Source organism: Lepisosteus oculatus, chromosome 2 (genome assembly GCF_040954835.1).
Source record: "Lepisosteus oculatus isolate fLepOcu1 chromosome 2, fLepOcu1.hap2, whole genome shotgun sequence".
In the NCBI taxonomy this organism is placed as follows: domain Eukaryota; kingdom Metazoa; phylum Chordata; class Actinopteri; order Semionotiformes; family Lepisosteidae; genus Lepisosteus; species Lepisosteus oculatus.
The window spans coordinates 76,865,441-76,890,295 of NC_090697.1; the positions used below are offsets into that span (position 1 = coordinate 76,865,441).

The 24,855-nt window shown below is 47.5% G+C and overlaps 1 protein-coding gene across 12 annotated transcripts in view; it reads right to left on the bottom strand.

The window, feature by feature from the left end:
- Nucleotides 1–2,031: 2,031 nt before the first annotated feature.
- kcnd1 (potassium voltage-gated channel, Shal-related subfamily, member 1) overlaps nucleotides 2,032–24,855 on the bottom strand; it is a 99,460-nt gene continuing 76,636 nt past the window's right edge. For 11 of the 12 annotated variants that reach the window (XM_069184416.1, XM_069184415.1, XM_069184448.1 and 8 more), the window contains 5 exons: nucleotides 22,481–22,643; nucleotides 19,920–20,003; nucleotides 7,073–7,171; nucleotides 5,823–6,061; nucleotides 2,032–3,414 (listed from right to left, as the gene is read on the bottom strand). In XM_069184416.1, the coding sequence (XP_069040517.1) occupies nucleotides 3,195–3,414; nucleotides 5,823–6,061; nucleotides 7,073–7,171; nucleotides 19,920–20,003; nucleotides 22,481–22,643 (805 nt within the window). In that variant the 3' untranslated portion in view covers nucleotides 2,032–3,194. The remainder of the gene's footprint in view (nucleotides 3,415–5,822; nucleotides 6,062–7,072; nucleotides 7,172–19,919; nucleotides 20,004–22,480; nucleotides 22,644–24,855) is intronic. The other variant, XM_069184456.1, reaches the window with a different exon arrangement.

Genomic DNA, 24,855 nt, shown 5'->3' on the forward strand with positions numbered 1-24,855 from the left:
ATCTCACGCTATTTCACACTTATGTCTGAAACTTTCAGAGAGAGAGAGATGAAGGGCCTGGCCTGTACAGCAGACATGTGAGTGCTTTCCTACAGAATCCCATACAGCTGCAGAACAGCGTTCAGATCCTGAATGTCATTGGAGGCTAAAGCAGATTGCTGCTGCACAGACAAGCGCATGGGCACTTCAGAAACCCATCGCCTGTTTCATGGAACAAGCTACCACGTCCCGTTGTTAATGCCTGTACCCTGGCTTCCTTCAAGAAAGCTGGATGAGGGTCTGGGACCACTTAGTTACTAACTGCCAAACAGGTGGAATGATTGGCCTCCTCTCTTCTGTAACCTTCCTTATGTTCTCTATGATGTACAGAGACATAATGTGTAGGTGCCTGACTCAGGCTTTTCCAGGAAAGAGTGAAGATGCCGGCACCAGCAGCTCACAGACAGGCTGCAGCTCCATCAGGAGCAGGCCCAGGGTACTGCTGCAGAGCTGCCATTGCCTTTCTTCAGCACAGCATGCCTCCTCAGGGATGGATAACTCATTCCACTGACGTAGGCGTCTTCTTAGCAACACAAAACTCTACAAAAATAGTTCCATGCGATTCTGCGTGGGTTTCAGCCAAAATGCTTTCTGTAGTTCTGTTTCAGAGATACGTAGTTTGTTCCTGATCCTAGCAACCAGGTAAGACAGAACACCTCCTACTTTAGCACTCACACACACACAGGAGAAAGGCCCTGCACTGTTTCAGAACACATGATGCTACAATCCTATACAGGCTCCTGCAAGCATCCCTTAACCTTCTGTAGGATCAGGAGTTCTGCAGGATCTTCTCCTGTGGATAGGTGCTGGGATCTGGAAATACTCTCAATCTCAAAGTACCACCAGGTTAGCTACCTCCTTTTGCAATAGCAACAACGTTGCTGCTGATCTAAAGGAGGAACAAACATCAGCAGTAAGCGACATCAGTGCAAACCCACAGGCACCCAGCCAGGCTCTGGGATCGCCGCTCTGCAAGGCAGCAAGTTCAACTCTTCCCTGCACTGCGAGCAGGAGTGCAGCTCTCTCCATTTCACACCTGGATGGCCCAGTTTCAATAAAGAACTATCTGGGACCAGCATCAACGGAACCGTCTCACTCTCGGGCAAGAGACTACTCTCGAGCAATACTGGTCATGATGCTACTCCACCATACCAGTCTTTCTGCTGGCTCCCTGTTGTTCCTGCACTGCCTGTGTCGGATCCAAAAGCCCAGTTAATACGCAGTGCTGCTCCTACCTGCCTCCAGTCCCCTCTCTCTCCATTACCCCTCCATTCCCCAGCTGCAGAACGCACCAGCCCTGCCCACTGCCCACTGCCCACTCCCCACTGCCCCCTGCCCTGCAGCTGAAGCCGATACCCTGGTTTCCTTCAGGAAACAGCCGGATGAGATTCTCAGATCAATTCACTGCAAACTAGCAGACTGGCCAGGTGTGCCGAATGGCTCCTCTCATGTCCACGCTCCTGCTCTGGACTCGCCTGTGGAGATCACCTGTGAGCGCCCGGCTCTCGGCTGGGCTGACCTTTTGAACTCTCACCCTGGCAGCGTGACCTGTCCAAGCCTGCAGGGCGCCCACAGTCCCACTCCCCCGTTCTGAATGGTTCAGTGGCTTGTGCGGCCATCCGCTCGGGCCTCGCTGTCACCGTATTCATTTACCTTACTGCACCATTATTCCTTGTACGTGCGCTTAATGCAAATTTTCTACCGCCCAACAGAACAAGGGTAGCAGCTGATCCAACAGACGAAAACAAGATGGCTTCCGTGGCGTGGTGCAGCCATCACAAAATCGGCTGCTGTCCTCGTCTGGATTTTAAAAAAATGACGTCATACAAGCGGGGTTTGTTTTTTAGGCCACAATGAGGAACGAGAGAGAAACAAACGCACCCAAGCAGGTATTTCACAGTGTTTCACGACCCGAACACGAGGCGCGTCTCCCCACAGGCCAAGGGCCCAAGATGTCTCTCGCATACAGAGTTGACACATCCCACTGCGTGATCCCTTCATCCTTTCCGTTTTATTTAACAAGGAGAAAACATTTAAAATACCTACAACGGTATCCATGCATATGGGTGACGAGGCAACACGAGCTCTCGCGGCTCCCCCCCGGCCACGAGGATCATGCCTGAATGTCTTTTTCATTTTTTTCTTAAAAGTTACAATTCCTGCACAGCATTTGAAATAGTCTCTCTTTTTTTTTAAGTTTTAGTTTTTTTTTGTCGTTGTGATCAGAAAGAAAAAAATAACAATTGAAAAAAAGAACTCGTTTTAACATGCAACAGGCGGCGGGGCGCCCTCCTCTCCCCGGCCGACAACAGCATGCAATGATAGCGAGCGAGTCAGCGCGCCGCCGGGACTCTCTGTCCGCAAGGTCTAGGAGATGCGTGTGAGTCTCGGAAGCGCGATACAAAATCCGGTAGAACACTTCAACTAGATTTCTCCTTCGGGTTGATTTTCTGGTCCTCGTGTGACTACATCTAATGCGGAATACAGTATCTTTCTGTGTAAATTTGCATTTATATATATATTTCAATTTGTATTTTCGTCTCTATGCGTTGCCCTGGAAGCTTTTATTTAAATCTAGCATTTCAGTTATGAACCTGCCTTACTCCACTGGCTGGCTTCTTGTGTTTGTGTTTAGTTTGCATATCGTAAAAGTGACTTTCCTCGGCGGAAGCAAGTATTTCTACCTCCGAATAAACCGCTCCCTCTCCAGTTCTCACTATCGCTGTCCTCTTCCTGCCCTGAGAAGGCGTCTGCGGAGTCCTCTCGCCCGGCTCCGTCACATCCGCCATTTCTACAAGAGTCCCCGCCCCTTCCGGCTTCCTCGCGGTGCTTCTTCCCGCCGTGCGTCAGTACCTTATAGCGTTTTTTCTGTTTAATTTATCGTTTTCCCTTGTCAACCGGATTAAAAGTTTCTTCTAAATTCCTTTTGTCCCGTGATTGAGGAAGCAACATTATGTTTTTCCACCGCATGTTCGATCCTGTAGAAAAGTTGTTTTGTGTTTTTTTTGTTGTTGTTGTTGCTGCTGGAACACGGCTGCGTGTTCCTGCCTTCCCTCTAGAAGTTTGTCCGCCGCGGTGATTTGCTTTAAGATCTCCGTCGCCCGGACTCCCTCCCTCTGCCCCTCTCCCCGTGGAGAGAGAGTGCCAGGCAGGGGTTACAACGACGAGATCTTGACGGTTTCATGGGTGTAGGAGCTGGAGGAGCTGCCGGGCTGCTGCGAGTTGCGCAGGATGCCGGCGATGGCGGGCGAGGGCGGCAGGCTCTCATCGGGGGTGTTGGCCGGCGGCGTGGGGATGCTGATAATGGCGGCGGTGAAGTCCGAATCGTCACAGTTCAGCTTCATGTCCTGGGTCCTGGCGTTCAGACTGGAGCGGCTGGGGAGAGGGCACAGGGGGGCAAAGGTCAAGCTCAGTCAGAACAGTGAAAAGGTTAAGAAAGCCAGAGTTCATGCTTCTGCAGTCCTGGTCTGGGGAAAGTTACAGTGGACCACGGCAACAGACCTCTTGAAAGGAACAGCTTCCTCGTGTAGAATTTCACATTGCTGTAAAAACAACCAACATTTCCAGCCTGAGCAACTTAAAGGTGGGCTAATTTACACAACTGGGCATTTCACTAGCACAATCATGAGCGCCCTATCAAGGGCCTCCAGCACAGGGGTCAAACCCACAACCTTCCAGTTACAAATCCTGGTGCTGGGGCTCTGATTAGGGCTGGGCTTCAGGTCAGGGTGGTGCTGAGGGGTAAAGTGGGCTTTAGGTTGGGGGTGGGGTTCAGGACCTTTGAAGGGCCGTGAGTAGAAAGGCTGAGGTGTGCTGGACACATCTGTTTGTAGCAGCCAGATTTACTTGTTTTCCTTTCTTTTACTGCAAGAGAGCAACATGAGCAAGGTTCTCGCAGACTGGGAGGAAACACAAGCTGTCAGTTCGCTGGCTTTTTTAACGAGAGCTGCATCGTTAATCATGCAGGCGCTGAAAGGCAGAGAGGGAATAAGTATAGGTGCCTAACCACCAAACGTCAAGAGTGCTTTCTTGAAATGGAAAAGGAGCTAAGGCAGGAATCCAACATTTGTTGAAACAGCTCAAAATATACCTGCTGAGTTTCACTGATGGTTCTTATTGGCGTCCTTAAGGCTTGCTTTGGCACATTGACAAGACAGCAAACTCCAGCAAACAATTTCAGCTTCAATCACCTGTCCAGCATCTTGAACAAGAAGCTGAACACGAACCGAGCTGATTCTACCTGGTCCTGCGCTGCAGAAACCCACCAAATCGCACTTTTTCAAATGAGCACATTGACTACCATTCTGGGACTTTCAATTTTCTCTTTATACAGTATTTAGCACCATATAATGGGAGATTTTACATTTTGACACTGTGTACAGTTTGACTATTATGCGGACATGTATGATGTATAGCCTGACACAGAAGCATCATCTTAATGTTTAATTATTAAATTCAGCTGGCTTATGTCCTTATCAGGGGTCTCTTACCATTAATAACACAAGTGTACGATATACAAAACTCAGATAACTGCAGAGCTGTGTAAAGTGTAGCATTCAACGTAACTTACTAACAGTTCGAATGATTAACCGAAAGCAGAGAAAACCTTGCAACAGCAAAGAGGGTGCCAGTATTGCAGTTCATCTCGGCTGAGTGTCTTTTGAAGAATTTGGTAAATAATAATGTAATGTGGTGCATAATAATAAGCCACCATTAGGGAAGAATTTGTACTTGAGGACGTCCTGGAAGAGACCCTGTGGGGTTTAGTGCCAGGGGGGACAGTGAGCTTGGGAAAAGGGTCTACAGTGACTAGCCACCTGCACACTGAGCCAGTGGATTCCACTTAACATGTAATCAAATCAGGTTGCTACTGGAGAAGTAGTACGATCTGCTGAGTCTCATCTGGTATCGGCTTGGTGAGGCCCCAGGAACCTGAGGTGCTGTCTGTGTGGAGTTTGTATGTTCTTCCAGTGTTCGTGTGGGTTTTCTCCCACAGTCCACTAAATGGCATCTGGGAAAACTGGCCCACATCTCAGCATGTGCACATTTGTGTCTATCTGCCCTGCCTTGGCATCCTGTTCAGGATGTATCCTGCCTTCTGCCTGTTGCTTGCTGGGATAGGCTCCAGCAACCCTGTGCTGGATGATTCAGTTCGAAAACGAATGGTTGGATGAACTGGATCCCTACATCACCTTTTCTGTTGTGCAAGTACACACCAGCAAAGGAGGTATGCCCAGGTCAAATGAAATGGTGGCTACGGGTTTGACACTAAAGCAAAACGGAAACAGATTGGTTTTATGTGTGTGTTTGAGCAAAGTAAGTAACCTTAAGGACTATGGCGATCCTGCCATCTTAGTGTACAGAGAAAAAGCTCAAATTCCAGTTTCACATTCGGTGTGGCAAGCTGAGCTCACTGTGGCCCAAATCTGTCCCAGGATCCCCAATCCCCAATCCCTGATCCCTGTCCCCTCCTCTTTCTGCCACCAATCCAGGAATTTGATCCAGACCGAGGGTTGTGACACACTGACGTCCCACCACCGATTTAAGAAATGTCCCGTTATTTCCATGGTTCACGATCGCTGTTCTCCAGCGCTCGCCCTGAAGTGTAGGACCGGATGTCTGTTCAAAAGCAGAGCAGACTGGAGGCAGCTGGGGGGGGCGAGGGATCCGAAGGGTTTCGGGAAACGCGAGCTTGACCCTTCCAGCAGCAGCAGCAGCTGGAAAAACACTCGTCCCAACCCCTCCCTCCCGCACGCTCCCGGCCGAGCTGGAGCGGGGCTCACCTCTGCGGCACCCCGCTGGTCTTGTGTCCGTGCAGCGTGTCCAGCTCCTGCACGCTGCCCCGGCTGACTGACACCGTGGAGTTGGCCAGGCGGATGGCCCTCCTCTTGGCGCGGCGCGGGCAGCAGGAGGTGGACAGGCCCTGCTGGCTGGACAGGGAGGTGCTGCGGCTGGTCCTGTAGCCCATCGACTCCGCCATGCACACCTCGCTGTACGTGTGCTCGTCCGTGAACTCGTGATTCTGCAAGCAGAGACGCGAGCAGGCAGGTCAGAGCGGGCTGCCACCGGCTTGTGCACTCCCCCCTTCTGCTTCAGCACAGCACCTGGCAGCCTTGAAAACCTGAAATGGATCGGACTGCTTTGCAAGAGGAACCTTCTCTGTGGCACTTGGTCACAGTGATGTTCAGGAAGCCAGCTGGACTTTGATCTGATCTGAGATCTAAGCTCAAGTTCCTTCCACAGGCTGTCCTGTCTGCCGATCGCAGCTCAAGTAGAGCACATTAGAGATTAGAGACTCGGCATGAGAAAGTCATTGTATTATTATTGTTATTCAACTTTCAAATTTCTGTTTCTAATTAAAATACAAAACACTAGTTTCCGGACTGACAACAGGCGGTGAAGCTGATTAGGTCGTCTTTGTGTCTCTTTATACTGTACGTGCACATAGGAAAATATTATGTGTGAATATAATTCGACATCTCATCTGAAGACTGGAATGTCCTAGTACCTAGTACCATTGGATTTTGTTGGAATTTCTGAGTCAATTTGAAGAGCACCACCTACTGGTCACCCCTTATGGCAGCAACCCATTATTTCTTGGAGGTCTTCTATTCTAGTTCTGACTCAGTGCATTGAAGCATGTTACACTCTGCCCCTCTGAATTCCTTCTTCTCCTGTTCTCTCTGAGCAACCTTAGAGACATCAGCCTGAGAAATCTGTGTCCCAGCACCAGTGTGATGAAAGTAGGCATTAATCCCTGGAATTCGATTCAAGCATCCTAGGCATTGGATAACCCTGTCATGGCAAAAGACCAAAAGACTGGGTCCTCTTCTGCAACAGAGTTCGGCACTGTCTTGATTTCAGAGGGGAGTCTAACTGGCTCAGTGCACGAAGCCCTGACACACATGCAAGGTTTCTGAGATCTGGTGAGATCGGGCAAGAGGACAGAAACACTACTAGCCTGTAACGACTGGACAGAATTGAGAATTAGTGACTGAACAGAAGCCGGGCAGTGTCAGTGGGAGGTACTCACAGTGGTCTTCTCCAGGCAGTGCAGCAGGTGGTGATGCTGCTGTTCAAAGGAAGATGTGTTCTTCACACACAGGGCCTGGGTACCTCTGTTCCTGTTCTGCTGAGAAACAGAGAAGCACACGGAGCAAGAGGGCGGGGTGGGTGGGTGGAAAAGAGAGGACAGAGGGTGGGGTACGGGGGGAGGAGGGATAAGAGGGCGGTGCAAGACAGGTGGGAGGGGCAATGGGAGGGGCCAGATGGGTATGGTCAGAGGGGGGAGGGTCATGATAGTGGGAGGAGTCAGGGAGAGAGTTGGTGGGAGGGGCAGGGAGGAAAGGAAAGAGGGGATGGGGGCCCAGAATGAGACAGGGTGAGGATGGGAGAGCAGGAAGAAGAAAAAAGAAGAGAGGAGAAACGGAAAGAGAGAGGAGTAAGGGAGACAGATGCAGAGAGGGAGAAGATGGAAAGACAAGCAAGAGAAAGAGAGATTTTGAATGTCAATTTTGTAGAAAACCATTAAGAACATAAGAAAATTCACAAACGAGAGGAGGCCAGTAGGCTCATCTAGTAGATCCAAGAACTCATCAAGCCATTTTTCGAAAGAAGAGCAGGCTCTGCTCTGGCTGAGCAGGTTGTTTCAGACTCCCACAAACCCTTGGGTCAAGAAGAAGCTTCTCCTGGTCTCAGTTTTAAATGCACTTGAACATAGTTTGGATTTCTGCGTTTCAGAAATTCACTGGGTTGAATAAAATCTCTCTGCGCATTTGGGCAAAGACGTCCTTCATGAGCTAGTGAGGTGATTTAGAGGACAGGGCACTCTCTGGTATCAGCAATCCACTGGTCACCTGATACAGGGCTGCTACCTGCCAAGAATTCTGTGACGGCTTTGTTTCTGCTCATCATCTTCAGCAGCAATGGGCTCTGCCATTTCCTGCTATATTAGGCTTAGACGGTTTCACACCATCCTAGTTCAGCGTGGCTGCATTGTTTATACAGTAATGGGATTAGCTTGGTTTGCTCAGGGCTTCTGTCAAAGTGCTGACCAACATATCAGTGTTCTTTTGGCATCATATTACCTTTCCAAAATGTTCACTGGTGCTCCCTTCTATGTCAGAGTTAACATACGTTGAATTACCCATCTGTATGCTCAAGTGTGAGCAATCGCACATCACAGTAGAAGCAAAAGAAACGACTTTTGCTCCAGCAGGTCAACCCACAGAGCAGAAAAGACACTGAACAGCAGGGAGATAGGAAAGGTGACAGACAAGAGGCCCTTCAGCCTGTCCAGCCCATTCGGTAATTAGCAGTTAGTTGATTTGAGGATCATATTCATCCATTTCCTTAAAAAAAAGCAAGAAACGGATACAGGGTACTGGCTTCAACGGTGTGGTTGAGTAGCGTGTTCCACACTCCCACTGCCCTTTGTGTAAAGGAGACCCTCCTATTCCTGATTTTAAGTGTGGTTCTCCACTTTTCTTGGTTTAAAATGCACTAGGTTCCTCTTGTGTCCTCTGGTTGGCATTTCACTTTTGACATTATCGATGTCCTTGAGGATTTTGACTACTTGGATCAGAGCCCCTTGTAGTCCTCTCTGTACAGGAGACATGTGGAGACTTGAGGCTCTGGGGACAGCAGGTCGTGTCTCTGACACTGCTCTCCGAGAGCAGGGGAATCAGAGGAGAATGGAGGTGAAAAGGAGAGAGAGAGAGAGAGAGAGAGAGAGAGAGATAGAGAAACCCAGCCTGAAAGAGCTGAAAGAAGCCATTCTGGTTTATAAATAGCACTGCAGCACTGTTAGTAATGGGTTTATAGATCCGAGCGAAAATATCCGCTCGCGAGGGGATTGTAAATATTGGATTATCGCGGCTTTCGGCAGAGAGGAGCGGAATAAAGATCACTCAGTCAGAACGGGGCAGCGTGCATTAGAGGGGACAACAAACTGCAAGGAGCAGGACACTGGGTAGCCTACCGGCTGGACAACACTGTATTCCTCTCTCTTTGTTCTCTCTTCCTTCTTTCTCCCCCTCTGTTTCTCTCTCTCCTCTTTCTCTCTTCCTCTCCCACCCCCTCTCTCTCTCTCCCCGCTCTCTGCTGTGAGGAGGATTAGCCTTCCTGGGGTAGGTGTGCATGCATGTGTCAGGGACTCATCTCTGCAGCAGGTGTGCGGTGTGTGACAGAGGAGGAACAATAGAATAGAGAACCAGCAGAAGCTGGAAAGCATTACAGCCTTAGGCTCAGGGCATTCAGAAATATCCAAGAGGGCAGATTAATTCAGACAGGTACCATGTTTTTTTTTTTGTCTAGTCTGTTGCACTGACTGCTCTTATCAAGAGCTTTTTTCCCCAGGCTTAGCTGTATTTATGGTGGAAATGAAGGAAAGATATAAGAGACCAAACATGTTGGCGTGGTGGTACAAAACGTGGAGGCCCTGAGCTTTGCTGGGCACTTCTCCATCGTTAGTTCAACTCTGGTCTTCACTCTTAAAGCCAAAGATGGCAGACCTCCAACTACCAGGCGGTCCAGTCCTGGTTGTGCCCTCACCTCTCTGTGTGACACCGGGAGCCTGTTGCTGACTTGCTCTGTGTCCATTGGATGAGGCAGAAAGCGGAGGTCTGTGGTCAATGTCTGTGCAGAAGCTGGTATTATCATTGTACACCCTCCTATAGTAGCTCTCTACTGCTATAAGCAGCAGAGTAAAGACTAGTGGATTATAATGTGTGCTGCATAAGTAATGTAAAGTAGAATTGTCCTTTATTTATATAGTTATTTTCCTGGTAGCCTCACAGCGCTGTCCGGTAAACAATAAGGATGCACCCAAATTAAAATGGTAAAATAAACTGAATTAAAATCTGGATTTTAAAAACGAAGATTTAAGATTTGAAAGTGTGTGCTGGCTTGCAAGATCTGGTATGGGCTGGGAGATCCTTTCACAGCCTTGGAGTAAGAGAGCACAGACACTGGGGATCTCCCGGTCCCCTCAAATTTCTCCTTGCCTCCCCATTTTTGGAGCCTCCTATTGGGACTGATGAAAGGCCAGAGTTCGTAGTCTGTAAACAAGGTGTCTGCGGGTGTATAAGAGCTCATTGATGTCCTCAGACTGCACAGGCCCTTGAAGGTGAGCAGCACCAATTGTATTCTGAAATCCACAGGAAGCCAGAGCAGGGAGGCTGTGAGAGACAATGTATTCTCATGCATTTTAGTTTGGGTTGAGATCCGAGCAGCAGCAATCAGACACTGTCAACAAGCTGCACGTTGTGAAGAACACTGGAGTGCAGCTCCCTGTTCTGTCTGCCACAGCTCACATTACGTTACTTCTGTGTGCGCAGCACAGATTTGCTAATTGTGCTTTTTGGGGGATAATTTTCTGCAGACTAACAGGATAAATTGCAATTCGTTTTCTCTTTAACTCCAGATCACAATAAGGTCCTTGTGTTCTGCAAAGCAATTATATATCATTACATTAATTATATCATCTTAAACATTTGTCCTCTGAATGCTGAGTGTGGGATTATTTTTATTTAATTTCTCTTGTGTCGGTGGTTTGACACTGCTGACTTCAGTGCGCCTAGTTGTTTTTCCTTAATTATTCCAGGTTTATCGGACATCTTTTCTATCGATCTGAGCACACTTTCTTCTCCGCTGAGCAGCCCTCATAATGCTTTTGGGCTTCATCCCAGCAGCGTAGAACAGTGCTCTTCACTTTATCCTTGACTGTCTGCTTTGCTGGCATCTCGGTGCAATGTCCCAGAGATAGAATCAGCTGATTCTAAATGCCTTTGACAGTCTCTTCCTTGTCTACAGCAGAGCCTGTGATAAACTGTCCTGCCCTTAAAACCCCAGCCCGAATTTGCGACATTATCTCCTCCCCACACAGGAGTCCGCACTTCGGTTACGATCAGTTAACCTTGTCTCCCACGGTGCAGAGCTCTTCGCAGGAACAAGAGCTGCCGAAGTGGCAGGAGGCCTGTCACAGGCCTGAGAACTTCAGGAAGGTTACAGAGCAGAGGGAAGCCATTCAGCTGGTCGCGCTTGCTTGGCTGTGAGTAGCTAATCAATCCCACAATCCCAGACAGCGGTCTGTTCCAGACATCAGTGGCTGTCTGATTTTTGTTCCCAACTATTTTCAGACCTGTGTGCAATTCCCCTTAATTTCCCCTCCTACCCCTGGGGTCCCCGTTTTGCTGGTGATTGCTGAAGTAGTCAATCCCTTCCTTGATCAGGAACACTGGTGCCATCAATCAAACAAATCTCCTATTCTCCGCTGCTCGAGAATGGAGAGGAGAGAGAGATTGCCTTGCACTAGTGCATCTGACCTGCTTGTGTCCCTCTATTCTTGTTGTCCTTGTGGAAGTATTACTTAGCACAATTGAACGGTTTGCTTTTCTCGGTTCAATACTTTGTGGATGTAATTTTACCACCCAGCTGGGTTTTGTGGAGCAGCTAGCAGTTGTTTAGTCTGACTTTGTCAGTCCCCTTCACGATTTTTGAATGCTTGAATTGAAGAAATTCTGCCTGTGCTGTGTTCACCATGGTGATCAGTCCTGTCTTCCTGTGCGAGTTAATAAGAACCCCATGTGTTGCTCTGATGACTGATAGAAACAATGAACTAGTGTTTGTGTGTCTCTCCCCAGATACAGTTAAATGTATTTCTTATTGAAATAAAGAAGAAATAAATTCATATTCAACAAGATATCAATGTTCTTATTGAAATAAATGTATTTCTTATTGAAATTTAGTTTGGTCAATTGCGGCATATGCAGAGTATAGCTATTCAGGCTATGGTCTAGACAAACAAAAAAAGTCATATATTTTTTCTCACTCTGGGACATAACCAGCTAGAAATTACTGCATATCATGACAGAATATTCCCTTTTACTCCCTTAAAAATTAGGGAGCCGAAAGTGCAGTAAATCCAACAAGATTAGAAAATAAATGGCAGTATTTGTGGTACCCAGGACTGTAACTCAAAATATTTTTATCCCACTTGTTCAGATACTCCAGCTGTAGTTTAATGCAGGTTTGCCCAATAACGTAGAACGTATTAGGAGATAGATCCTCTTTCTGATGGCAGGTTACAATATAGTACATTAACTCTCAGATTTACCAGTCAATTTCATTCATGGAACAATGTCCAGACTCTTACACTGTTTAGGTGTATTCCCAATAACAAATGATGCATCTTAATGTCCAATAAAAAAGAGAGCCTTAAACTATGACATTATAATGTTAGGACATTTACAAGAATAAAATGCGCCTCAGTTATAATGACTGTTCAAACTAAAGCCTTTAAGACCTTTTTTCGGATGAGCAAGCCAGCTTGTGGTTAACAGACAATGAGAGCTGTCTGTTCGGAAGATGCTGATTGGCTGATTGATCGGCCAATAGAAATACGCACATGTGAAAATCTTACCAACACCATTCAACCAGAAAGGACACATCTCCTTGCCTGATATCCTGTTATGCCAGGATGCTTCTGCACTAGAATTGATTTTAAACTCTTCAGATGGAATCCTGTTATAATTTTGCAAAAAATCGCAATGCTGGGCTGCACAAAAATGACAGCACCTTTTTAACAGGTTCCACTTAAGCACACATCCTAATACCAGTGATTCTCTGCAGGCATGCATTGTTTTTTTTAATCTTCTAGTACTGTGGCGCTGACATTAAAGATGCTGGGTGGCTCTGCTCTGTTACACTGGAGCAACACATTTTTGGCTGATTCTCCAGGCCTCAGTTTACAGCCAGCTGACATTGCAGGAAATATTCTCAATGTACTGCTGGTCAACCAAAAATATTTGCCCCCCCCGAATAATTAGTAGAAGGTACTAAAAACCGAGGCACTTTCACAAACACTGCTGGACACTCAGAGAACAGCAGCACTGAGGTCTCAGTGTTTCTCTCCCCACTAGGAGGGACTGACCATAGTCAGAGGTCTCTGGTCAGTAAGCCGGTCAGCCTGTCTCATACACTAAGCTCTCAGCCCCTGGCTCAAGGTTGCAGGTCATGCCTCTGTCACTGGCCCAGTCTGAACTACACCTGCTCATTGGGTGAAACAATCATCTCTGAGCTGTACTTTATTATCTGATGTCTAAATTAAAAAGAATATAGAAAAGGTTTCTTAGGTCCTGAATATTTCACCAGTTTTTTTTTAAATTTTGTGTTTTAAAAAAGTGAACATTTTGGATGGGCATCCATTTTTAACACTAGGTGGCCTATATGCATTGACTAAACAATTTGAAGAAAAAATAAATAAATAGAATTAAGCTTGATTTTTAGGGCTTTCCAATCACATTCCTGCAAATTTTTTATCGGGGCTGTTAATGCGGAGCTGGGAAGTGGTCTGGGAATAAAGACCAGACAGCAAAGACAAGACTGTAGAAAGGGGAAAGGTCAAAATAAAACCAGTGTGACAGAGCACGTCAGCACTGCGAAAGAGCTCAGTCATAGGTCAGCATGCACCACCATCAGCCAGCGCTGTTTCTAAGCACTGAGATCAGTCTATAAAGTTCCCAAAACATCCCCAGAATGTTACTCCATGATTCCTCCAACCCATGACGTAGTACAGGTCTGCTGTCATCCCCACAGTGCCCACGGATCTTCCCACCCAGCTCTGTCTCTCTTCAGTGACCCACGCTGTACTGCTGCATTAGCTCACTCTGAAACCGGCACCAGCAGGACATTGCCTGCTGTAGAAACCAACCTTCGCTTTGCAGTGCAGCTCCGTGACTCTGCCTGTAAAAGCAGGAACTTTCCGGGTTGTTGTTTTCGCCCAGACCTTTTACTGGGAAATCGCTTAATTACTTTGCAGTCTTTCTGGGAAGCTTGAGTACCCTGACGCACCACAAAAGACATGTTTTTAAAAACGTGGAAGTAAGTGCTGACTTGGGGGGAGTGGCAAGGGGGTCGTGGTGTGTCTCCTGATCTCTTTCTTTCAGCCTCCTGTTGCTGATGTCATTGCTCTGCTGGTCCAGCCCCCCCCCCCCGTCTCTGCACCCCAGCTGAGCTCTGTCCAGCTGCACAGCCCCTGAGCTCGGCGCCTCCCCTGCAGTCTAAAACCCCCACACAGGCCAAGAGGAAGGCAGCCCGTCCTGAGCTGTCATCTGCCACCCCACCCGCCTTACTGATCTCTGACTCCCATCAAGACCTGGACTGCAGGCTGCAGCATGACAGCTCAGGACACAGGAAAGCTTGCAGTTAGCAAGGGATGTGTGATCCACCTATCCCCTTGGGTTGCTTGGATCAAATTGACCCGAGCACTTCATCCAGTTATTACAAACTGTTATTACAAAAGCCAGAATATTGACTTCAGCAACGTGGCTAGGCAGCTTGTTCCACGCTCTCACAACCCCGTGTGTAAAGAAGTGCCTCCTGTTCTGTTGTATAGGCACTTCCATGTAGCTTCCAACAGCGTCCACTGGGTGATGATTCACATCAGCTCTATGAGGAGCTCGGAGGAATTTGGATACTTGAACGAGATCCCTAGATCTCCTCTCCCCCAGTACCTGTAACCAAAGCAAAAGCCTAAATAATTCACTAACGCTCAGTCCAGGCCTGCGACAAATACTGCCTTCGGGCTAGAATTGTTTTTCCGCCTTTTCGGATGCTGGCGACAGAAGCAGCACTGAAGCCTGCCGTCCTCAACCTTCACTGCACTGATCCAGCTGGAGCGTGACAACAGTTCCGAACGAGGAGGTCATTCGGCCCACCATGCTCGTTCAGTAGTGAGCGGTTAATTGATCCAGCCATTCGTTTAAAGAAGCCAGGGTGCGTGTTTCTCTGCTGACTCCTGGGAAGACCTGGATTGCCCTTGTCAGTGCCCTTTGATGTCCCCGAGCCCTTGACACAAGCTGCCCTGCAGCTGCTGTCTCTGTCCACCTCGCCTCAACGGCAGGAATATTTTTAAAGCAAAAATGTATTTTAAACTCCTTACGCCAAACCAGATTTTGCAGCTTGGTAACTAACGGGTGATATCATCAGCTGTTCAATCTGTTAGTTTATTTATTGACTAAAAGAGGCCGGCTCTGTGTGGGTGCATTTTCACTGACAGTTACTGCTGTAAACCGAGAGCTTTTATCAGCAAACTCTGATCTCCCGGCAGTGCAGTTCTAGTTGCGCAAACACAAGAGAAGATGAGTCTTGTTTGGATCCCTGAGGTCTGTCTAACATCTGCTACTTGGTTGGCTTTGGTGCTGTGACTTGCCTGTGGTAAGAGTTATTCAGAGACTATAGAGCAAAGGCACACACAAGGTGTTCAACATGTGTACAGAACTATAATCTTTTTGTGTGGAATAAAATTCATTTGAACAATCGACAAACATGTCAGAGTTTTTTTTTTCATTAAAGCAGTTCATGCCATTCACAATTCCAAAGAACAAAGTGTTCTGATGGATAGGTAAGTCAGATTATTACAGTATGTGCTGTTCCCGGTTAGGGCTGCCATAGGACAGCTTGTTTTGTGGGGTTTTCAGGATAGCATTTTGATCTTACTTTAAACCACAGCAACACATTTATTTTACAGCTCCAGCATGACAAAGAGACCTTGTCACAAAGGTCCACATGACAGCATCACAGACTGCCAGATCACTTACAAAAACGGGACGGATTTTACTGCATGTACAGTAATCGTTCCTAGTATATACTGTACGTACAGTATATACTGTACTGACTATTTCAGTTGCTGTTATTGCTCCTGACCTTCCACTGAATCTGGGTGAGACTCGTGCTGCGGACAGGAGCGACAACCGGTAGATAGGAGGGCTGGGTTGCTCGTGGAATGAGTCTGCTCCCAGCGCTGCAAATTCTTCAACGAGAAAGACTTCGAGACGCCCTGTCAAAACCTCGTTCGGAGCTCTTCTAATGTGAGACCGGCAGCTTTCCTTTCCGAATACTGTACGCGCTCTCTCGCCACAGGGTGAGGTCCGGCTGTTAAAAGCAGGTCCGGGAGTTGGGAAGGAGAAACCTCCGCCGAGCCGAGCCGAGCCGGGCCGGGCCAAGAAGAGACATCGGGTGTCAAAGCCCGCGGAAGCCCCGGGAAACACTACCGGGCTGTTGTCAAGACGAGGAGAGCTGAATAGGATACTTTTAAGATTTGCATCAGAAACAGTTTAACCTTGTGCCCCAGCGGAGAGAGCACATTCTGTGCAGCGGCTGGGTCCTGTAAGGCGTCTCTATTAAAAACGATCCATTTGCTGTTGCTACAGAGACCAGCGGTTCAGTCCGTCATACAGCATACCCAATTAAAGCACAGCAGATCTGCGATTGTCGGAGTTTAAAATAAAACGATACAGTTTGTATCGGTTTTTAATAGTAGCTTGTTTTGCTTATTCTTTTATAACATTAGGGAGTTGCGTACAGTATATGGTCATTGATCGTTTTTGAATGTGTTTTCTGCATACAGTGTGATAAATAAAGCAGCAGAGTACATAAAACACAAACTGACTACCCACACGTTGTAAACACAGTATTGCAGAAACCGTGCTGTATAGCACACCGTATTTCGGCTTAATGCAAAGTAAAACACATATAGCACAAAGCCTGTTTAATGAGAATAAAATATTGTTTGTAAATATTGTATGATGAATTTTAAAGCCGAGTGTACTGTATACGTCTGGAAATAAAGAAAATAAAAATCATTTAACGTGCGGGGTAAAGCTCGATTTATTTAGCATGTTGCTAAACGTCCTCCAGACAGGTGGAAACGTGTAATGTCACCGTCCAGGCTGTTACGTGGTGTCTATACGTTGCTCGCTAGGGCGTCAAAGACAGACGTGACTAAAGGCAAGCACAGCTGTGACAGATGTGCGGAAGCGGGCATGTCGCTGTCCGAGTAATCGCTGGTCCACAGCTGTATGCCATCTTGGCCGGCGCAGGCCGCATTCGTTACCTCAAAACTGAAACATATTAACTTATAAACTAAAGCAGAGGGACACCATGAGCTTAATTTTCTAATTGGCAGCAGAAGATTCCACTAATCAGATGGTCGGAACAGCTGATCCTAACTACCAGCTTGTTGCAAAGAGTCCAGGCAAATTCGGAAGACGTATTAATTTTCAGAGGGCAGCCAGCAGATTTTCCACATGGGTAGCTGCAAGATGAGGCCGATCAAGTTAAGAAATCCTGTATATAAAACAGTCAAGACAATGTATTTATTTTAATAGCACTCATTGATAATCAAGCGACACCTTCCATGTGCAAAGAATGATTGGTCAACCAGCGTGTTTCCGTTTAGAGGCCAGGTGACGAACCTGCCCCATCTGAAGATGTCCTGTCAGTGTAGGGCCAGCTGGCACCACTACGTGTTAAATGGGTCCCAACCCATTTCCTCCACAAGCAGAAGGTCAGTGTGTCCAGGATGCTGTACTGATCTCTGCATTTCACTCCAGGCTGCCCGTTTAGGATACAGAGAGACTACAGGGACTTTGAACAGACTACGAAGTGGAGAACATCTCCAGGAAATTCTGCAGTGCTTCAGTTCTGAGGAATGAATAGGATGCTTTGAGAAAATGTGAAACTGTAGAGTACAAGGCTCTTCTGCTGAATCTCACAAATCCTTTCACATTTCTCCTAAACTGTATCCCTCAGTACACAGCCACAGCTGATCGCAACTGAGATCTTATCTGCTGTGAATCGCATGAAAACTCTGATTCTGTACTGCATGGCACAGACAGGCCATTTTTAAAAGGAAGGGCTCAGGCATCTCATTCACAACCTAGTTAAACTCCAGCTGTCTACAGGGACACCATTTATTAAAAGTGTGCAGTGATACTCCCTTTGCGCCTGCAAAGATAAGCCTTCTTCATGGTGAAACAGGGCAACAGACAAGAAAATATGATTTCGGTTCAGCACAAGGCAACATTATTCAGCCTTTACAGACACTAAAACAAACTACAAGGGATGTTTTTCCATATACTTCTTTCTCGGATATAAAGTGTTGAATGTTTTTATTTTTAACAAACCTCTGCTGCAATCTAGCATGAGAGCCAAATTACCTCTATTTTGTAACCCCTCTATCTATGCAGGGTTGCATCTCCCAGCAAGCCATGGGTGCAAGGCAGGGTACACCCTGGATGGGACGCCAGTCCGTCACAGGACACACACAGACACACACACACTCACACCAGGGCCAGTTTTCCTAGAAGACCATTAACCCACCAGCGTTCTTATGAGGAGGAAGTAGGAGCACCTGCTGAAAGCCCACGCAAACGTGGGAGACCATGCAAACTCCACACAGACAGTACCCATAGGTCCGGAATTGAACCCAGGGCCCTCGCACTACAAGGGAATGTAACGCTAACCACTGTGCCACCGTTCTGCCCACCGAATTGCATAAGGAAGGAAAATCTTTAAGCAGAAGGCAGCTCACACTCTTGTTTGCAGTATTTCCACTCACTCAGTAGAGTGACATATCCAAAAAACACAGGCGAAAATCGCTTCAGCCCAGTGGGACAGAACTGGGAAAGTCCTGCACACCTCTGGCTGCCTGTCCGTCTGCAGAGGAGCAGTGACACAGCTGACCTGAGGCGATCGAGCACTCAGCCCAGGCCAGCAGCCGCCCTCCTGCTCCTTAATCAACCGGAAAACAGGTTGAAGACACAGCGAGGATGAAATCTTAGCCATTCGCGCATAACCCTGTCACATCCTGTACACAGCCTGTGAGCGCCTAGTGTGCTTTAGTGAGTCCAGATCTGGGGTCCCCTCATGGGCCCCAGGGCAGCTGAATCCCATCTTCCCTGTCGATCTAAATAAACTCAAATCACAGCAAATCATGTTGCCAAACAAGAGCCTAAGATCCCAGTGTGGTGTTCAATCCTGATCTGATGCTCGGGAACAGATGGAGCATCTGCTTGGTGGCACGCCTTGTGTCCAGGCAGCCCCGGCTGTCCTGTCCTGCACAGAATACAGAAGGTGAGTGCTTGGTGAAGTGCCACTCGTCCCTCTGCGTGGGACAGCGTGTTAGAGCACCGTCCCTCCAGGGGTAGCCTGAGAGCTTCTGCACCTCCTGCAGGTGAAACCACAGGGCCCATTGCAGCCGGCAGCTCCTGGCAGCCCGTGTGCCCTGTGATCCCACCGACCTGTCACAGAGCACCGGACCAGAACAGTTCCAGAGGGGCGGGAAGTCTTCTCCCACAGCGACAATGGGAGGAAAGAATAGTTCCGGCACCATGTCTGAGTGAACCGCCTAGCAGTAAGTCCAGGGGTCTCTGGAGTCCTACAAGCTATAGGCCAGACAAAAGGAATAGTGCAGAATTGCCAGTTTACAAAAAGTGCTCTTGTGCAAGATAAACAAGTGCAAAAGAAAAGCACGAACACTATGCAGAAATAATAATCAGCAGTTGTCCCGAGGAACTTAGGACAGTATTCACCGAAGCTGGGTGTCAGCCCACCGACAGAGACACCCCCCAAAGACTAAGACAGGATTAACTCGCAAAAGCAGAAGTGCCAGGTTAAGCACCCCAAGCCCTGCCCCTGCTCCGCTCCCCAGCACCTCCTGACGGACAGGTGAGCTTCTGTTTAAACCACAGCCGAGTTGGGCTCTGCAACCCGACACACAGACAGAGACCGACAGCAGTGTGGATCCACAACCAGCCAGACAACAATACAAACAACCAATACACAGACCGCCGCTGTCCAATAGAAACACAATACAAAATGCAGACATTGACGTGCTTGGGTCTTTCTTCTGGAATGTATCTGAAGGTGTATGAGGCACCTCATCACACCTCATCACCCTCCATGCCCACCGTGAGCATGTCAATAATTTAGTCTCCTATGACCGAGCTGGACTGTAAGCAGTAATGTCTACAAGACACAGCACCAGCCCTGAGCCTCACTGCACAGGGAGACAGGGCTGTGCTGTGGATCGACCTTACCTCCAGACCTCCATGCTCCTTGTACTGCAGGAAGGCATTGGTGGTCCCTGTCTTGGCCAAGCGGATCCTTGCGAGTCTCACTTTCTGAAAGATCAAACAGACTGGCATGAGTGCGCGTCTCCTGGGGGGATCTTGTCTCCTGGGGGATCTCATCTCAGCGCACAGCACCTGCCTCAGAGCAAAGAAGAACCAGGACAGGACCGTGGGCTCATTCAGAGGCTCCTGCAGGGCTCTTCTGCAAGATCTGTTCAGCTTTGCAATGCTGTGGTAAATAGACTGCCATACTGCAGATATAGTGCTGCACGGCACACATTATTCCAGCTCGTTGAATGCAAAATACAGTACATTACATGTAGTACAGTACCTGCTTAATGAGGAATAAGATATCATTTGTAAATGCTGTCTGATGGACTGTGATTCCAGGCAATTGCACTGTATACATCTGGAAACATATTTCAACAAAAATGAAATCACTAACATTTGGCTGAAAATGTGATTCATTAAAGTACTGTAAGAATTCCTTCACAGACTGAGTCAGCAGAAAGCATTTATTTTCACCGCTCAGGTTTTTACGCGTGTCTACACGGTACACTGCGTGTCCAACCCAGTGTGCATGTGTGCGACAAACGCCGGATTTCACACAACTGTCACCGGATCGGCCAGGGCTGCTGCAAGATTTTGGAAGAGATTGTTGATTGCCGAATTATCAGTGGTTATTGTCCATACGCATTAATCAATAGACTTTACGTGCATATTCTTGGGGGCTTCAGATGTGTCTAATAAGATAGATTGCAACTGATATCACAGCATAATCAATATAAAAAGTCTGTGAAAACAGTGTAATCAAGTCAAGCTTAAGGAAACCAGATACCACTGCAACATAAAAAAGCTTGAATTATAAAGGGAGAGGAATTTGGGTATTTGTGTGCATATTGATCCAGGAATCAAGCTGTTTACTAAGGGATTCCTGCTAACTGGAATCCACCATACAGTTTCTCAGTTTCATAATCTAGCATTGCTTCAAGTACAGTACATTCTAAAGACTATATTTCTGCTCAATATGTGTGCAGAGCAACACTGGTCTAAACCCAGTTCAAGGTGTTCAGGCCCGTGTACTGATCCCAGTCTTCTGGGACTCACCCCAGCCTGGCAGAGAGGCTGCAGAGACTTTGAACAGACTCACTTTGAGCTGAGGGGTCAAGACCTGACTATGAAGTGGAGAATATTTCCAGGAAATTCTGCAGTGCTTCAGGTCTGAGGAATGAACGGGATAAGAAAATGTAGATGTGTACAAGTCTGTTCTATTGGATCTCACAAATCCTTTCACATACAATCTCTTCAACTGTATCCCTCAGTATACAGCTACAATTGATCACAACTGAGATCTTATCTGCTGTGAATTGCACAAAGCCTCTGATTCTGTACTGCATGGCACAGACAGGTCATTTTTAAAAGGAAGGGCTCAGGCATCTCATTTATTCACAAACTAGAAAACCAGAAAAACTAGACAGAGCAAATTAGAAAAGCTCCAAACCTTCTGATGATTTAAGAGGTCTGTGCAGTTCTTGTTCTGCTGGTGTTTTTGCAGTATTTTTAGAAACCATACTGACTAGTTCTCACCTGCTACACAACTGCTAAACTGGCAGGCTGATGTGTGAGTGTGGGTAGTGAACAGTTGGAAAAGACAGACAGAGCCTGCAGGCTGTGCCTCAGAGACACTGGAGTAGCTGGGTTCTCCTGGCTCCTTCTGCCTTTCAGCAGGTGTAATCAACACTCATTAAGACATTGTCACCTTATGTCAATATAAATGGCTCTGTTAAGACTGAAATGAGGAAGTGCTACATTAGACCCAAGTACACATTAGCTATATTCCTGTTCTTTACGTACAGGACTGACTGCTACAGCATCACAATTCTTTGATGAAATGTTTTTGTTTAAAAGATTTTCAACAACAGCTTTGGCTCAGGCTTTGACATCTCCTTTAACCTTTAACTGGGACGATTCCTGTTTTGTTGTGTAACATTCATTTCACACGCTGAGGCCAAAGCAGTGCAACAGATAAGTCCAGATAACAGCCTCCTCTCAGGTCTAATTAAGAAACCCCATCTGTTCCTACAGCGCTTAAAGGCAGGTAGATGGTCTGATCCCTACAGGTACAATCTGTCAATGTGATAAAAAACACTCCCTGGGACTTGATCTGGACTCTCCAAGCTGCACTGCAGGGTCAGGGCTGAGTGTGTGATCTGGACTCTCCAAGCTGCAGGGTCAGGGCTGAGTGTGTGATCTGGACTCTCCAAGCAGCAGGGTCAGGGCTGAGTGTGTGATCTGGACTCTCCAAGCTGCAGGGTCAGGGCTGAGTGTGTGATCTGGACTCTCCAAGCTGCACTGCAGGGTCAGGGCTGAGTGTGTGATCTGGACTCTCCAAGCTCCAAGGGTCAGGGCTGAGTGTGTGATCTGGACTCTCCAAGCTGCAGTGTGTGTTCCAGCAGATATCTGGGAGACGCTGAACCGATGCACCTGTTGTAGACCCAGATCTCACCACGCAGAGCCTGCTCTCTTACCTGCTGCGCCCGTCTCTTGTCTGCCCGCTGGTTCTGGTGGTAGATGCGGCTGAAGTTGGACACGATGACGGGCACGGGCAGAGCAATGACCAGCACGCCACTCAGCGAACAAATCGACCCAAAGATCTTCCCCGCGATGGTATTGGGCACCATGTCCCCATAGCTGCAGGGGAAAAAACATCTCATGGAACCTTTCCAGCACAAAAACAGAGAGGGACGCCAAGGACAGGACGTCTGGGCACTGCACGGCTTTCCTGGAGATCCGGTCAGCAATGTACAAGCAGAGAGCTGCTTCAGCGTGCGCTGGGTACAAAGGAACATGTCAAGGTTAAAGGAGAACTGCAACACTATTTTTATATTTGGGGTTAGAAAGAATCAGCATTGAAGAGGGCATTTCAAACCACAATTTAAAGTAAAATGTACACAGTAACTTGTAAAACCTCCAATTCCAAGACATCACAGAATTGATTAAATTTCCAGGTATGTGCAGCGCCTAATTCTGAGATTCCGAACGAGGCAACAAAACGTCTGGTGACATGATATAGCCGTATGACATTGTAAACAAGCAGGCTTGTGAATACATTTCTTTCAATCCAATAAAAAGTTTGAGGCGGTTTTCCCAACAAATACTACTTACTCTTTAACTCTGCATGCAGATCACATTGGAACATTTCTGCGGTGAAATGTCTTTTGCACAACCTGTACTTATTCACTCGTACATCACTCGTCATCACAGGGACTAGTGAGCAGGAAGGGCCGCATCACGTCACAGTTCGTGGGAGCTCGAGTGGGAGTTTGTGACAACATGGCGACTGACACTTCTTTCACAAAGTTCACGATTTTGTGTTTCATTTGCAATGTGTAAAACTTTGCGATACCATCCATTAACTAATTTTGTGAAAAACTGGGACTGCAGCTCCACTTCCACACTGGGAGTTAGAAAGAAGGAACACAACACTGAAGAAGGAGGAGGCTGGAGACCAGTACCTGAAGAAGCCTCTGCAGCTGAAACATTGTTTCCTTTCTCTACATCCAGTACATGTGATGTAGTCAGGAATTCCTAAACCATTTTTAGTCATCAGTTCCTTAAGAATTCACAATCGGCAAAGGATCACTTTGCATCCTCTTCATGTGTAAATGAAGCTCATGTTACTACAGAGCATAAAGGAATCAACCTGTGAAAAACAGGCCAGAGACACTGTTCCTGAACTTATCATTGAACAGTATTCTTCATACTTCATCACTGAGTCCAGTTCTACATCATTATCTAAATTACGATTTAGACGATTCTAAAACTAGACTTTTTCTGAGGTAGTTGATAGGTCTCAACTAGACCCTTCACAATCCACATCTGTCAAAGGAGCAGGTAGAGACATAAATCAAACTCTACAAACTGAAATGAAAGATTCACTCAGAATAAACTTGGGGAACCTAGCACTCACCTTGCAACCACCAGATCGCCTGTTAGTAATAGGGACTCTGGCAGTAATAGTAATCAATCAGTACGATTAGTGTGGCACTAGAGAAGGACCCAGTCTCACTCCCTGTTCGCTCCAGGTTAGCAGTTCTGCTGGTAATTAGATCGCAGGTCCCCTCGGTGTCTCGCAGACTTCATACCCCCATTAATAACAAGAGGGGAAGGACAGCATGACTGCAAACAGAGCAATTATCCTCTCGCAGTCCTCTGACACACCCAGCCTGCCTCCTCCTGACCTCTGACCAGCAGAAAGAGCCGAGGACCACCAGAAGCCAGCAGACTTCACAGACGGCTGATGGGCAGCCCTGCCCTGACCCCGAGCCTTCTCGTCAGCAGCACCCCCTCTCCTCTCCCTGTTTACACATTCCAGGGAGTTTTGAAAAAGGGGCAGAAGAGAACGAGGCCATGCTTTTCCTGCTGCCTATAGCCTGTGATCTGCAACACCCACAAAGGGGCCGAGTTACTATCACTGGGGCTGCTGTGCTGTGACAGACACCTGTTGTGTTTGTCCTGCCCTGGTTGGTGCTTGCCGATGTCACATTCGCAGCATGATTACTTTGCACAAAGTGTTCATTTTAATATGGCAGGGTTCTTTCTGCCTGGAAGCCCGTTTGGGCCACAGTTTGAGAAAGAGACGGGACGTACTGTACCACTGCCGGGGTGAAGCTAGAATACTGCTCACCTCTCCAACAGCTGCCAGTGCTTGTGTGTGTAGTATTGTGGCGTCTGACATTTTTCACATCTTTCAGAGCGCAAGGTCCCCTTGGCCCTCCCATTGTTTTCTCCTGCCTCGAGAAAGCTCGAACCGCACTCAGGCAACGGGAAGTTAACAATGGCAGAACAGTCAAGGGCGCAGGAGGAAGCAACCGCAGTGTGTTTAGAATGGAAAACAGTTATC